The sequence below is a fragment of the Ostrea edulis genome, chromosome 6 (assembly GCF_947568905.1).
Source record: "Ostrea edulis chromosome 6, xbOstEdul1.1, whole genome shotgun sequence".
NCBI lineage: Eukaryota > Metazoa > Mollusca > Bivalvia > Ostreida > Ostreidae > Ostrea > Ostrea edulis.
The window spans coordinates 29,889,232-29,906,227 of record NC_079169.1 but is presented as its reverse complement, the minus strand read 5'-3'; the positions used below and the strand labels follow the sequence as shown (position 1 = coordinate 29,906,227).

Here is a 16,996-nt window from a genome sequence, read left to right as displayed (position 1 = left end):
AATGGCTATAACAAAAATCCCTGATTACAAATGATAGAAATGTCAGTCCTAGTAGATAAGGAAATATGGGGTGCAATTTGACTACTTCCTGTTGGTTCATTTATAATGATAAATGATTATGACTTTAAAAATTCTAATCATGGAGATGAAGAATTCTGTAAGGTTCATTACGGTGATACTCTGCGATGCTACCGATTCCATGGGGTTAGTGAACTTCTTCTGGTGAGTATCGACACAAATGTGCGTGTAAAATATATGAACTTGCTTGTAATACGACACAGGTTGTACATAATCTCAAGACAAGAACTCCGGAAAACACGACAGCCTACTTAAACCATGGTGTGTTTTTTCCCTAGTACCATTCAGTGACCTATCCCTTGACCATTAAAATCAATAGGAAACCAAGACAAGAAAGCATCTGCTGAAATGTCATTGATCTCGTAGACAAGGAATTATGGAATATTTCTCTCCACGTGACATTCACCTTATAGATTTAGCCATCAAAACAACTATGAATCCAGATATCTGTGTGTGATATCGTTCCCTTCAGTGACATCAAAATCGCATGCGTACCACGCTCGGTGTTTTATAAGGATTTCGAATTTCCTTTGTAGTGATATTGACCGTTCACAATTAACATTGAGATCAATGTGATCCAAAAAGCAGCAATATTACAAGTTAGAAAATAATCAAACAACAAGTGTAGCTTGAAACTCTATAGCAAGGGGAAAGTAAGAACATAATTAAAAGCTGGATTTGTGTTACATCAAGACATAACTACATTCTTTTTGTAAATACAAGCTTAGAAGAAAAAGAACAATGGTTACCGTAGTAAATACAACAAGAGTTCCATGGGTCACATCGCTCACCTTGGCCCTGCTGTCGTTCAGTTGTTGTATTTTCAAGACTGTTAAAAGAATTCTTTATGTCCATATTGTGACCCCAACCTAGCCCCAAATATCACAACATAACTCTGATAAAAAGGTCAACGCTCATGGTATGGAATATAGCGTCTGGTCATAAGGGATCTACTTACAAAATATGAAAGTCCTACCTTAAACTCCGTAGGTTAACGTTTCTTAAAGTTAAGTGGGTCAAAATCCAAGGTCAAAGTTACAAGATAAACAAAAAATTAGTACCAAAAGAAAAGTTTTGTCACAAGAAATGCATACATGTATATGAAACATGAATCACTCTCTATTAAACAATTATGAGCTAAGTTAAAGATTTGGTAGGTCTTAAACTTTGGGTCACACTCCATGGTCTAGGTCGCAAGGTCAAAGATCATGGTATAAAATGTAAGGTCTTGCCGTTAGGAATCTATTCACAAAATATAAAAGTCTAATAGTAAATATTTTGTGAAAAGATTCCTTAACGGCAAGACCTTACATTTTATACCATGATCTTTGACCTTGTGACCTAGACCATGGAGTTTGACCCAAATTTTGACAATTTTATTTGTTGGTGGCCTCCAAGCCTGGATATATTGTCTAAGTTAAGTTTTCCTAAAAGTATGTCAACTTCCAAAGTCAAAGTCACAGGGTGAAAACTCTGGTACCAAAACAAAGGTCTTTTCACGAGAAATATTCATGTGAAATATGAAAGCCTAATCACACGCCATTAAAAATCATGAGGAAGATCATAATTTCAATGAGACAGACAGGACGAAACCACTGAATTTAATATGGGAGGGGGTGGGGGTTACATAAAAAAAACCCTTGAATCCACACATCTTAGGAACGTTTGCATTATGGTGCCCTGTTACTCTTAAAAAGAATGTTGTAATTAATTTCCGATATACATGTATTCCCATATATAAAACTTTGATCTCCTATTGTAGACCTACCCTACCTCTGGGGCCCCTGAACTGAGCAAACTTGAATTCGCATTATCGGAAGATGTTTAAATTGCTTATTTTAGAATATGACTAATTATGATTCTCCTGTTCTTGAGAAGAATATGTTAAAAGATGAATCCATGTATTGCCGTATAAAACGTTGATACATTTTTTTTCCGCCAGTGTTTACGACCTTCATCTCCAGTTTGACAAACCAAAGAAAGACATTTTACTATTCATATTTTTCTGTATTCTTTAAAATTTGAATATGTTGAAGTATGTAGAATATAGTTACAAATGTTTTTTTTTTTTTTTTTTAAAGTAACAGGTAAAAAACACTTGACGGTGACTGGTCTCCATATTTGGAAATAATTTGCATATTTGAACAATGGTAAAGGGAAATAGTTCGAGAAAACAAACTTTACAAGCACAAAATAAACCATCATATAATAAAGTTAGCTTTTCAACAATTGCAACAATGCCGCGAAATAGGTCGTGGAGATCGTGGAGTCTACATGTATATACATGTATACAATGTACAGGAATTTGCATGCGGACAGACGGCACTAAAACTAGACTCAAACAAAATGTGTCTTCATAGTTGCAAATGATAAGCAATGAATAATCTAAGAAATGAAGCAGAAATTTAAGCACAGTGAATGTAAATACCCGGTATATTGATTTAATACAGTGGTTTAAATTTGTGTAATACATTTTCCCTTGATTGGAATTTCTTGATATTGATCTTGACATTTTTAAGAATCGTGTTATAATGTCCCTTAAAAATGACCCGGAATTCCTTAAAATAAACGTTCATTCATATGTCGATTTGATATATCCCTGTGAGCTCGAAATAAAGGACACCACAGAGTCGTCCACTTCTGCTTCATACTTAGATATTTTATTGAAAGTAGACATTAACCAGGGGCGGATCCAGGAATTGCGGTTACGGGGGGCGCCACTTTATGAGGCAGGGGGTCTGGGGACGAAGCCCTGGTGGGGGCCCAGGGGGCGAAGCCCCCGGATTTTATAGATTTTGTAGGGCTTAAAATATATCTCCTATTTTGTCTTTTGTACTATTTTTCTATCATTTTTTTATGAGGTGAAATAAATAAAATGACGCAAATTTTAAGGATTTTGGGAAAAAGTTAAGTTCTCCCAATAAAGTAATTCAAGGAATCAATAGATTTTGTCATTTATTTCTCCGGGAGTGGAAGAAATTATTGCTTGTTACATTGTTTAGTATATTTTTCTAAACAAGATACCACGATTTACCTTAAGTTTGAAAAAATTTGGGGGGGGGGGGGGGGGGGGCTGCGCCCCCCCCCCCCCTTAAATCCGCCACTGTTAACAGCAAACTGACAACTCAACTGAATGACAAACGGGATGATTTCAACTTCTCCATCGTCAACTTCCTATATTTATGTAGCAATATTCCATTATCAAATGCATATGGTGTTTATATATCTCAACTGATTCGATATGCAAGAGCTTGTTCTGCGTATAGTCAGTTTTTAAATCGAGGTAAGCCACTGACAAACAAGTTGATGATACAGGGGTCTCAACAGTCTCGATTGAAGTAAGCATTTCGCAAATTCCATGGTCGTTATAACGATCTAGTTCGTCAATACAACCTCGCATTGGGTCAAATGCTGTCTGACGTGTTTCATACCGATTGTTAAGCCATTCTTGTCACACTGATTTTGACTGCGGATAACTCCATTTACCTGATCAGGATATAGGGCTCACGGCGGGTGTGACCGGTCAACAGGGGATGCTTACTACTCCTAGGCACCTGATCCCGCCTCTGGTGTGTCCAGGGGTCCGTGTTTGCCCAACTATCTATTTTGTATTGCTTATAGGAGTTATGAGATTGATCACTGTTCGTTATCTTCACCTTGCACTATATTCATCAAGATTCATATCCGCATTGTTCACAACTAACACATGTACGCTCTCATGAGGAAATGGATATCATTAATGACTTTGTCGGTGAAACATGGGGAAATAGCGAGGCGGGTTTCAGATGACCAATAATTCATGTTCGTTCATCTAATGGGGTCTAACGTAAAGAATACACAAAACGTCCGGATTTTGTACAGTATTGATGTCATTGGAACTTCTGCCATAGCATTGTATGACTAGAAAATCGTACGTTGTATTTGACAAAGGCTTTCTGATCAAGACCAATATGTTATATATTTACGTGTCCCTTTGAGCATTTTTTAGTCATTGGATTTGACAGTTGTAGGTGGAGTGTATGTGCATTATTCTCGGGATCATAGCAATGAGGGTTCTTTAGCATGTCAATACCTCGTACCACGGATTTTAAGGTCCCATTCGAACGACTCATTTCTAAATCACCATCTATGTTTAACGCGGCCAAGGCAATCTGAAAAGTGTGTTGTGACAGTCCTTCAATAATGATTTGACATTCCAAGTGAGAATAATGGCAATTTCATTTGATAAAGTATACAATGTATATACTGACAACCATCTTCGCAAGCCAGGGGTTTTCGATCGACTCCGCTCCCCGTCCCTTCTCCGTTTTGGGGGAGCAGAGTTGACCAAAAATCCTCGACTTGCAACGATGACTGACGGGTGGTTGTAGAATCGTTACCTTTCTACACAGCTGCTGTATGTGATTTCAATCAATTGTTTTCCTGACTAGAATTTCTATATGTAATTCGGCTAGGCAACATATTTAAAAAAATTCAAGCTCAAGTACTCAACATTTGAACATACATGTATAGCGTGAATTTTCATCAACGAAAGTGGATTTTCCCAATTGAATTTTCAATGAAAATTCTGCATGTACTGTATGTATATTGGATACCCAAGTTCAGAGCCATATTTGATATTCTGTGGTTCATACTACTTAAAATGAAATTCTGATCAATTTTCACCCTCCCTGGACAGACAAATAGCTCTTCTTCTGCCTTAAAATCGACAACTTTATGTTCTCATTCAAATATACTGTATTTTCTCGATTCCTAAAAATAGCTTCTTTAACAAAACGAATAAAGCATTCGAAAAGTATCGTAGTTTTTCATTAGATTTAATATACATTCCCGATAGTTTTCGAAGCTACACGATAAACGATTTTCACGATAAACGGAAAACCTGATACACGCAAAACACGATAGACCTGATAAACGCAAAACACGATAGAAAACGGAAAACCTGATAAACGCAAAACACGATACGATAGGACACACGCACGATACGATAGGATACACGCACGATAGAACACGATAGGAATGTCAAAAATAACGTTGCGGGTACTGTATGCACACTAACGTATCTTTTTCAGCACTTTTACTGGTCCTGAATTTAATTTGTTTTAAAGGTATGCTATTTGAAAAGTTAAATTTAGGACAGTTTTCCGATCGATAGTTAGGAAATGAAATAAGAGAACTGCATTGCTTAAGGACGTAATTAAATCGTGTTACTCTTTGGATGCCTCCGTTTTGAATTATATCACATGACCAATTGGTGTTTAATTTGATTTGAATATTCATTCCTGAAGTATCAAAAATATTAGATGAATAAGAATATTAATGTTAAGAAAGAAAAGGAGAATTTGAAACTTCCTGCAGAGCAATACCGGAAATCCAGTTTATTTTTGCTGTAGATAAATTTTTGAAGATTTTTTTTTCTTCTAAAATCTATACGGTATTCAAAACATCACATCACCCAAGTGGACCAGTTTTCACGTTTCAAATATCGCCCGCGGCATCAAGTCCAGGAAATTTCCTTATGCAAGCCTACATAAAGGGTTTTAAGGAAGGTATATACATTGAAATAGAAATTTTACATGATTTTGTTGTCATAAACCTGACGGAAAACGGTTCTTAACCAGCAGTTGTTTGACCACGAAGCATACCTGGAAACACAGAATTATTTATGTTTGTAACAAAATGAAATAAAATAAAACTTTTGCTCTGGATTTGTTTTGATGCTTTTTTGATTTGTCATCTTGATTATAGAGTAGCATTATTTTCGCTGTTTTGTCTTCTTTGGGGGAAATCAGACTTTGAGTAATTTGGCTTTGGAGGTATTTTGATGTAGAATTGTATTAGCCGATTTCCCCCAGAATCTTCTGTTTAAGATTTCTTTCGTCATTTCGTAAGTAATATATGACAATTTTCAACCTTAGTTACTCTTATGTCTTTTTTCAGATATTAGATGACAGCAAAACCGAACTACAGTGAGCAGAGGGTTTGGGTACTAAAAGCTTATAAACATAAAAACTTTCAAAAGCATACCGATAGAGACACGATACCTCTAAATCTTAACTTACCAAACGAGTAAGTCCGTTGTTTTGCTGTGAATGCGTGTTGCGGTTTAAGGATGATGTGAGCGAGTCCGTTGTTTTGCTGAGACTGCGTGTTGCGGTTTAAGGATGATGTGAGCGAATCCGTTGTTTTACTGAGACTGCGTGTTGCGGTTTAAGGATGATGTGAGCGAGTCCGTTGTTTTGCTGAGACTGCGTGTTGCGGTTTAAGGATGATGTGAGCGAATCCGTTGTTTTACTGAGACTGCGTGTTGCGGTTTAAGGATGATGTGAGCGAATCCGTTGTTTTACTGAGACTGCGTGTTGCGGTTTAAGGATGATGTGAGCGAATCCGTTGTTTTGCTGAGACTGCGTGTTGCGGTTTAAGGATGATGTGCTATATTTTGTGACGTCTGTAATCTGGACTTGTGAAAGTATATACATGTACATGTATACCTGAAGTATCATGGTTAAAATGATGTACTGAATTAGCATCAGGAGGAGCACAATTTAATCTCAGTGAATTAACTTAATGATTCTACGAGGGCGAGTCAATACGTAACCAGCCTAACTTATTTTCAGTTGAGATCCACTTCTTTTTCGATATAATTGCCCTCTAGTGTGATGCACTTAGACCAACGGTGTTCAAGTGCCATCAGCCCGGAACTGAAAAAGCCAAGGTCCTTTCCATTGACCCACTCCTCAACTGCCGTCACGACTTCTTCGTCAGACCGGAAATGGCGTCCACGGATTTCCTTTTTAAAGTTTGGGAATAGGAAGAAGTCGCTAGGAGCTAGGTCAGGCGAATAGATAGTGTGTGATATCAATTCATACCCGTTTCGCTTTACAGCATCCATGCAACTTTGCAAGTGCGGACTCTCGCATTGTCCTGTTGCAGCAAAACAACTTTAGAGAGTTTACCTTGGCGTTTTTCACGGATGGCGATTCTCAGCTGGTCTAGCAAGCTTGCATAGTACACTCCAGTTATTGTACTTCTCTTGGGTAAAACGTCCATCATAATGACGCCTTTTGCGTCCCAAAATACTGTGGTCATCACCTTGCCAGCAGACGACTGCGTCTTGAACTTCTTTGACCTCGGGAACCAGACCCTACCCAATGACGACTCTAAGCTTTATTCTCTGGCTCATAATAATGAACCCAAGTCTCATCTACAGTCACCAGACGCAAACGAAAATCATCTTTTGACCTAAAACATTTCAACCAGGCGCTGCATACTGATGCTCTGATTGCCATTTGTTCATCGGGATTTGGGGACCCAACGGACTATTAGCTTGCGCATACCTAAACGATCATGCAAGAATGTTGAAACACCACCATGTGTAATGCCTAATGTCTGCGCTATTTTTTCCACCTGAATTCACCTATCAGAGTATAGCAGATCCCGAACTTTCTTACACACTTCTTCGTCGGTGGCATCCAGTGGGCGTTCAGACCTGGCTTCATCTTCTAAAGACGTTCTACCGCGTTTGAATTCCCCTACCCAGAATTTAACCTCAGCATAAGATGGTGCAGAAGACCCATAAACATAAGCTAACTCGCCGTGTATTTCCTTGCCTGTTTTACCTTTTAAATACAAGTACCGAATTATAGCACGGTACTCTACTTTAGATGAAAAGCATCCCTTTGTATCACTAGTCATGTTTGAGATTCAATATCTTATTAAAGAATGACTCGATACGTGTGCAATTTTGTACCTAGGTATAAAACATGTATTGAAACAAGGCAAGAAAAGGCAAGAAAATCGTGACCGTCTCGGTCAATCGGAAATGGGATAGGCTGGTTACTTATTGACTTGTCCTCGTATTTGAAAAAAATAATGTATATATGAAAGTTGTGTATTACATGAATAACCGTTTTACTAATGCATATTATTGGAAGCTGATGAAAGACTCGTTTAATATCAAATCATCGAATGAAATACCTCCAATACAAATTAATAATAACAACGGCGATAACAAGTTAGTATATTCTGATTCTGATAAAATAGAAGCATTGCATGCATATTTTTCATCAATTACCAATATTGATGACACCAATGAAACACTACCAAATATGTATAGCTTATGTAATGGTTCCTTAAATAGCATTATTATAGACCAGCCTTGCAAAACTTCAAAATGATAGCAGTTTGTAGTGTACATTGTACTTGTAAGCTGACCTTGTCCTGGGATGGAAATAAAGACATAACATTATGTTTACCTATATACAAGTTTATTTTTTGCACTTATTGTATTTTATAACAACACCCCCCTCCCCATTGTGGCTGTTGTTGGTCTTGGCAACTAGGCAATGAGTAAAATTTTAAAGTTTTACATTAAAATTTTACCATGTAAATTACACCTGTGTATTGACACCCAAATGGTACAGGCCAAAAACACATCATTGCCTAATGTTATATCATAAAATCAAGCAACAAATTTCGCAGATCTTCTCATTCTGGTTGACGGCAATGAGACGATTTGCAATCACCCCCAAACATCAATCATTAAAATGTCAATTTTCAATTAAACAAAAAACCATATGACTATGATTCCGGTGAGCGGCAATCAAAGTGTATCATATATATATGTGACCAAATTGTCACCAAATAATTCAATACATACAATATTGTCCAATCAAATCATTCAATGTCCAATCACAGGAACCAGACGCGCATTCTTCTTGTGTTCCGTAATCAAAAATGTACTTTATCTGGCCCCAAGTTGCCAAGACAGTCTTTTCAAACACACTCCATTGTATTTGTTTCTTTTCCCATAACCAGAACTATATCCAAGAATCGAGCTCACCTGAAAAATTGAAAACATTTTCCGCAGTACATATTCTTACAACTTTTTGGGATGGGTGGGAAGGGAAATTAAAATGTTGTCTCGACTGTTATCTCACCGTTCTCCCGAAATTGCCTCGTCATAAAAGGAAATGCTATTCTATTTGCCAACTTATTTCCGGTAGGATTCCGGAATAGTGTTTCCGAAAAAATCCTCAGAAATAAAATATATTTAAGTCTGGCTAAAATAAATGGATTTATAGTTAATTCTATAAATCTTATTATTATAGACCAGCCTTGCAAAACTTCAAAATGATAGCAGTTTGTAGTGTACATTGTACTTGTAAGCTGACCTTGTCCTGGGATGGAAATAAAGACATAACATTATGTTTACCTATATACAAGTTTATTTTTTGCACTTATTGTATTTTATAACAACACCCCCCTCCCCATTGTGGCTGTTGTTGGTCTTGGCAACTAGGCAATGAGTAAAATTTTAAAGTTTTACATTAAAATTTTACCATGTAAATTACACCTGTGTATTGACACCCAAATGGTACAGGCCAAAAACACATCATTGCCTAATGTTATATCATAAAATCAAGCAACAAATTTCGCAGATCTTCTCATTCCGGTTGACGGCAATGAGACGATTTGCAATCACCCCCAAACATCAATCATTAAAATGTCAATTTTCAATTAAACAAAAAACCATATGACTATGATTCCGGTGAGCGGCAATCAAAGTGTATCATATATATATGTGACCAAATTGTCACCAAATAATTCAATACATACAATATTGTCCAATCAAATCATTCAATGTCCAATCACAGGAACCAGACGCGCATTCTTCCACATGGCGGAAATGGTTACAATATTAACCATTGAAGCCACCGCCACCAAGGGGGGGGGGGGGGGGGGGGGGGAAGCGGCTAGTTCCTGGAGCCAAGACCTTGCCACAAAATACCCCGTCCAAATTCTAGTATAACTTTGGATACACTTGCCATCCATTCGTTATAAATTGTTCTAACCCTGCACTAATGTTGTTGAGAAAAATTTCATTGCCTATATTTGATATATGGACCCCATCTGCCTCAAAAAGATTTGTGTTTACAAGTTTGATATCCAAATACTTGATATAACATCCCCCATTCCTTACTATATAAGCCGCCACTGAACTGTTGATTCTTTTTGCAGAATTATTCATTTTTTCTATGCTATCTGATGAATACCAGTTCTTTCTAGGCAATATTTGTGACCATACAAGCTTTGTATTGGGTAAAAGTTTCCAAATTTTGTCAATTGTACCTTTCATATCTTGTATAAGCTGTTTGATTGGTGTGTACCCAATATTATTACCACCACAATGTAGAATAATGTAATCAGGAGGGTCAGCAACTTTCAGCAATGTTTTGATCTTGTTGTACATTTCATACCAGCCCATACCCCCTTTTCCTTGCCACCAAATAGACACATTTAATCTATCCATTAGTCCCAAGTTAACTCCATCTGGTCTGATTCTAGCTGCTAAAAATGCTCTTTTGACTATTGATGAGCCCACTACCCATACCTGTTGTTCTGAAAGTGTATATATAGAGACATGACAAGATTATATAATTATATGACTTGAAACCATTTTCATATATACTTAAACATATGACAGTCTTAAGGGTTACACCTACATTTATATTATGATTACATCCTAACATAAATTTTGTATGCTTTAGATTTCCATCTTCCTGCTTTACAGATTTCTTCCTCTGACATACCAAACATTGCTGCACTGGTTGCTGCCCCAATTCTAAATGAATGAGACTTGTATTTTTTACCTTCTAACCCTATTATCGACAAAACTTTATTTAAAACTGCCGTAAATTGGTATCTAGTTAATGGTTGTCCACTAAAATGACAGAACAACTTCCCCTGCACTGAAGGTCGTATTGCTAGATATTCTTGAATAATCTTAATTGGTTGTATTTGAGACCCAAATTGGCTATTCTGAATAGTAATTGTTTCTCCTTCCCCTATTTGATCCACTTTGGAATGCTTTAATTTTATTTGGATTTTATTTTCTTCTGTAAACATTGTTATGTCTTCATATTCAATCGCATGTCCCAGATCTTTTTGGTTTTTTACTGTCATTTCTCCAACTCTAAAGAAACCAAAAAATGCTAAAGTGTAGGCGGCTTGAAACAGTTTGCATTCATAGTAGTTTGTACAAACCAAGTGCAAACTTTGTAGTATTTGATTTAATATATTTGATGTAATTGGCAGTCTGGCATCATTTTTCTTGACCTTTCTTCTGAATCCTTCTAAGAGTTTCTTAACCAGAAAGCTTTGAGTTTCATCCCTATTGTTTTGAATTTTTAGTTTGTAAGAAATAGCTGAAATGTAAGTTCTAGCTGTTGCCACTGAGAGATGTTTTGCTGACATATAACCTATAAATAGAACTATTTGCTCTAACGTAGGGGGCCATATTTTGCTAAGGTTTAGGGAATCCTGGAATTCCTCAAAGCATCTTAGTCCCTGGTTGTATGTTTCCTGAGTATTTGGGGCTGTTGCTAGATGTAACAAGTTGTTTACTTCATTTCTAACATCAACTGCTGAAATTCTACTGGTATTTTTTCTGGTATCTTGTTTGCTTGTGGAGCCAATTCCTGAAATGTTTTAAACTGTTTACGTGACAGTGCATCTGCGATACTATTTTGTGTACCTGCTATATGTTTTGCCTTGAATACTATGTTGTTTTTTAACAGTATAAGGACCAACTTTCTTATCAAAAACATGATTCTTTTTGATTTTGATGTTTGTTTGTTAATAATTGACACCAGTGCATTGTTGTCAATGTACATTATGATCCTCTTGTTCTTAAAGAGCATTTCGCCCCATATGTAAATAGCTAATACAATGGGCACCAGCTCCAAAAATGACATTTCTTTAAAAATACCTAAATCCCATTTTGTTGGCCAAGGCCAGAAAACCCATCTACCTTCCCAGTATGCCCCACATCCCAAATCTGGATTGCCTGTACTATCTGTAAACAATTTCATATTTTCGTTACTCAGCCAATCACTCTCATGCAAGAGTCTAACACCATTGAACTGTTCTAAAAAAAGTAACCAAGTTTTAACATCTTCCCTAAACTCATTTGTGATTTTGATATGATGATGAGCTTTTGTCACCCCACAAGTAGCATCATAAAACCTTCTGTTGAATGCTCTTGCATTTGGCACACCTTTGCTGAAAAAATTTAAGCTTCCAACTATGCTTTGTACTTCTTGTAACTGTAATGACTTTTTAATAAGGGCCATATTTAGCATAGATTTCAACTGTTTTACCTTTTCTAGAGGAATTTTTACAACCATATCAACCGTATTTATTTCTAAACCTAAAAATATAATGCTTGTAGATGGCCCTACTGTTTTTTCATTTGCTAACGGTACACCCACCAAACTGCACAAATTCTGAAACTCTTCCATTAAATGTGAACATTCTTGAGTACCTACTCTTCCAATAAATAAGAAATCATCCAGATAATGATAAATCGTGTCAATACCTGTCTGTTTCTGTAGTTGCCAGTGTAAAAATGTTGAAAACTTTTCAAACAGATTACATGACATTGCACAACCCATTGGTAAACATTTGTCAATGTAATATTTACCTTGAAATTTGAAACCTAGCAAATCAAAATCACCAGGATGGATTATCATTAGTCTAAATGCAGATTTTATATCCATCTTAGCCAGCAATGTTCCTGTTCCCAACCTAGCTACTGTTTCTAAAACCTGATCTAAAGATGTATAAGCTACTGTACATTCTTGGGGATCTATGTAGTGATTAACACCGTTATTTTCTGGAAAAGATAGATGTGTAATTAATCGCCACATTCCCTCTTTTTTTGGTACAATGCCTATTGGCGATATTTTTAAATTTGATATTGGTTTATTTGAATATGGTCCCCCTATCCTTCCTTTTTCTACTTCATTATCTATTTTTTCTTTTGCTTTCTCAGGGTGTTTTTTGACTGATGTAAGATTATCTGATTCACTCCCTATTCTTGGCCCTTTGTACCCTAATCTGAATCCAAATCTAAATCCTTGCAAAAGCTCTAAAGCTATATTTTTTTTAGGATAACTGTGTAACAATGATTCTAAATTGTTTATATCTATAGGGGTGGTCCCAAGCTTCCATACTTTAGAAAGTTCCCCTTTGACCTCTGAATTGAGACCCCCCTCTTCCTCTTGTGTTTTGGTACTGACCCCTTGAAAATCTGTAATTTCCCTGTCCACGAAAATTACTAAAACCTTCCCCTTGTGTGCTGATGTTTTTTGATTGACAATTGTTGATAGGATGTTGACCCCCACACTTGATACATACATGCAAATATGCACAGGGTGATCTGAAGCATGAACCTTGATAGTTGTAATTGTAGCATTTTTTACTCTGACTCTGGTAAGTTGGAGCAGCAGACAGAGTTTTAACAGCAGGTAAAACAAACATCAACCATAATTCTGAATCAACCTCACCCCATGGTTTTGTAGGGTTCTTTGCCATTTTTAATCTGAATTGTTGGTCATACTCTTTAAATCCAAGATTTCCTGACCTAGATGCTGCTAACCTAACATCATTCATGTATTTCAAAATTTCTAATGTTTTTGCCGGATGTGCTTCTAAATAAATACTGCAAAAAATTATAAATGCATCCGTCCATTGTTCAATGTTGTTGATTTTTTTAGAATTTTTCTCGGATGTTTGTAATTCCCCATTCACCATTACAATTGTTTGTTTTTGTGGTTCATTAGAATTAATCAACAGTTTTGCCAATTCTACATACTGACCACTGACTATTTTGTTTTTAATTTCTTGTGAAACATTAAGTCCAATGACATTGTTGTAACTGTTGACCATATTTGGTATATCTATGCCCTGTGTACCTCGAATGGTTTCCCTGGAATTCTCCATGCGGAATCCCGATGGTTCATCTCTGGGTGATACATCCATTTCTCCCTCAAATCCGTTATTTGTTGATGTCTCCATTGTCGTCTGCTCTTGAAATTCAACTGGACCTTCCACATTTTTATTTGTTCGCCCCTTTCTCATAACATCACCTCCCTTCTTCTTTTTCGCCCTCGTTGATTTTTCTTTTGGCATGTTTTTTCTACAATTTAACTTATTTTCCGTAGCTTCTGAATCTTATAAAAAATTAAAATGTTGTCTCGACTGTTATCTCACCGTTCTCCCGAAATTGCCTCGTCATAAAAGGAAATGCTATTCTATTTGCCAACTTATTTCCGGTAGGATTCCGGAATAGTGTTTCCGAAAAAATCCTCAGAAATAAAATATATTTAAGTCTGGCTAAAATAAATGGATTTATAGTTAATTCTATAAATCTTATTATTATTGAAAAACAAGAAGTATCGGATATTATTACAATACTCCCAGTTAATAAAGCTGTTGGCCCAGATAGCATTAGCCATAAGATGTTGAAATCAACAAAAACTACCATTATCAAACCACTTACTATGCTATTCAACAGATCATTGTCAGAAAATATTTTCCCATCTTTTTGGAAAATTGCTCACGTCATTCATCTTTTTAAGAAGGAAGACCCGTCAATAGTATCTAATTATAGACCTGTCTCGCTATTATCATGCCTTAGTAAAATTTTGGAGAGAATTATTTTCAAACATGTATATACACTGTAATTATTTTCATAGTAATGATCTATTTTATCGATATCAAGCTGGATTTTTACCAGGTCATTCTACAGTTTATCAATTATTAGAAACTTATCATAGTATTGTTCAAAGTATTGATGAAGGGAAATCATATTGTATGATATTTTGTGACCTATCAAAAGCATTTGATAGAGTATGGCATAATGGTCTTATTTTCAAATTACAAACTTATGGTATATCTGGTAGTCTTTTACATTGGTTCAGAAGCTACTTATGTCACAGATCACAAAAAGTAATGTATAAGGACCTTTTATCGTCACAACTTGATATATTTGCTGGTGTATCCCAAGGTTCTGTTTTAGGACCTTTACTATTTTTGATTTATGTTAATGATGTTGCTGTAAATATGCTATCAATGTGTAGATTATTTGCTGATGACAACTCACTCCAGCAGTCCTCATATAATATGCTGGAAATTGAATACAAGCTTAATTATGATTTACATATACTAGAAAAATGGTCAAATAAGTGGCTACTCAAATTCAATCCATCAAAGACTAAAATTATTTTTCCAAGGTGATAGATTGGAGTGTGTTCCAGTCCATCGTCATTTAGGCTTATTATGGTCACATAACCTCAGTTGGTCTTTATACATTGATTCCATAGTTAATAAATCTTTTTAAAAATTAGGGCTTTTAAAAAGGCTTAAGTTCAAAATTGGCAGAAAACATCTGTCAAAATTGTATATAGCTTTTATTAGACCTACTCTTGAATATGCTTTAATTGTTCTGTTCACGATACTGATAAGCTTGAAAAAGTACAATTACGTGCAGCTAGAATTGTTACTGGTCTTCCTATTTTTGCATCTAGAGAATCCCTTTATTTAGAAACAGACTGGCAAACTTTAAAAAGTAGACGTTATATTGCACAAATGACTACCAATGACTGCAATGGTAGCGCCCCTGATTATTTAAATGAAATTATTCCACATAAACATGAAAATATATCCCTTTATAATACTAGAAACAATGATAAGTTTTACATTCCAAAATGCAGATTAGAGTTATTCAAAAAATCATATGTACCTGACTCTGTAAAACAGTGGAATTTATGAAATATAGAAGCCAGAGAAGCCATCTCAATCAATTCATTCCGCAAAAATATAACAGACATTACAAGACCACCATCATATTACTCTTTTGGAAAACGATATATCAACATTATTCATACAAAGCTAAGATACAACTGTATACTTAATTATGATCTTTATAAATTAAATATTACAAATTCTCCGTTTTGTACATGTGGACATATTAATGAAGATGTATACCATCTCTTTTTTGCTTGTAAAAATTACTCCAGGGCTAGAAATGATCTTTTTAATCGTCTTTTCATGCTTGACGTGGTTAATATTGATACAAAATTGTTATTATGCGGTGATGTCAATTTACCTCTGCAAACTAATATAACTATTTTTTCAGTTGTTCATAAATTTATAGAAGAAACTTGTAGATTTGTTTAATCATTGTACATTTTACCTGTTAATTATTACCTTGCATGACATATTGTAATATTTTATGAGAGGGACTTGTAAGTTGTCAGAACTTGTTCCCAATCCTTTTGATTTCATCAATAAAATATGTTCAAAACAATACTAATGCATGTGTATTCATTTGCAAGACAAGTTTTATGTATTTATTTCTAGAAATATTTAAGTTTATATACATTTTTTTTTATTTCAAGACATATAGCTTATACCCAAAGAGATATTCTCTTTGCAAAAACGAGGTATTTTTCAATAAAAGGGAATTTGTCTTTTCTAAGAGAGACTAATCACATTGCATCTTTTTCTTCCTTTAGAAATAGATTACTTATTTCCTAGAAAGAGATATTTCAGTGAGTAAAAAGATTAGTCCTGAATTATTTCGCTAGGCCTAATACTGATTTTCGTATGTTTTCCACAATAGGATAGCTCTTGGAGAAGTATTCACCGAAAAATTGAAATACCATAAAGAAAAAAAATCAACCTAGATTAGGACATTGATACGTCGGCATCTAATCTAGTGAAAAATAAAATAAATCGTTTCAACGATTTAGTAAACTGTAGACACGATTTAAAGATTAAAAAGTCGTTTCTACGATTTAAAGAAGTCGCTTCTACGATTTGAAAATAAATCAGGGCATTATTGGTCCTTGTTTTCAAGAGATAAAGTTCTTAGACGAAATGCCCATGACGGTCAAAAGCAGCGTGTGTCCTGTAATACTGTAAAATGCTATGCAAGTGGTTTTATATATATCGGTGTTAAAATAAAACAACAATTTCCACTGCAACCTTCAAATGAAATATGTACATGTATCTAAAGTATGACGGAAAAAATACAAGATAAACAGGATAATGGGTTTTACACCGGTAGGTC

General features: G+C 35.5%; 1 protein-coding gene across 2 annotated transcripts; it reads right to left on the bottom strand.

The window, feature by feature from the left end:
• Nucleotides 1–8,328: 8,328 nt before the first annotated feature.
• On the bottom strand, nt 8,329–14,295 carry LOC130047412 (uncharacterized). Of its 2 annotated transcripts, none has more exons than XM_056142368.1 (2): nt 13,836–14,295; nt 8,329–10,479 (listed from the first exon to the last, which is right to left on the bottom strand). In XM_056142368.1, the coding sequence occupies exons 1-2, from the start codon at nt 14,050–14,052 to the stop codon at nt 9,881–9,883; spliced, it is 816 nt and encodes a 271-aa protein (XP_055998343.1). In that variant the 5' UTR covers nt 14,053–14,295; the 3' UTR covers nt 8,329–9,880. The 2 variants fall into 2 exon arrangements, with proteins under 2 accessions (XP_055998343.1, XP_055998342.1); XM_056142367.1 differs by having other exon boundaries at nt 10,104–11,558.
• Between the last annotated feature and the right edge of the window lie 2,701 nt (nt 14,296–16,996).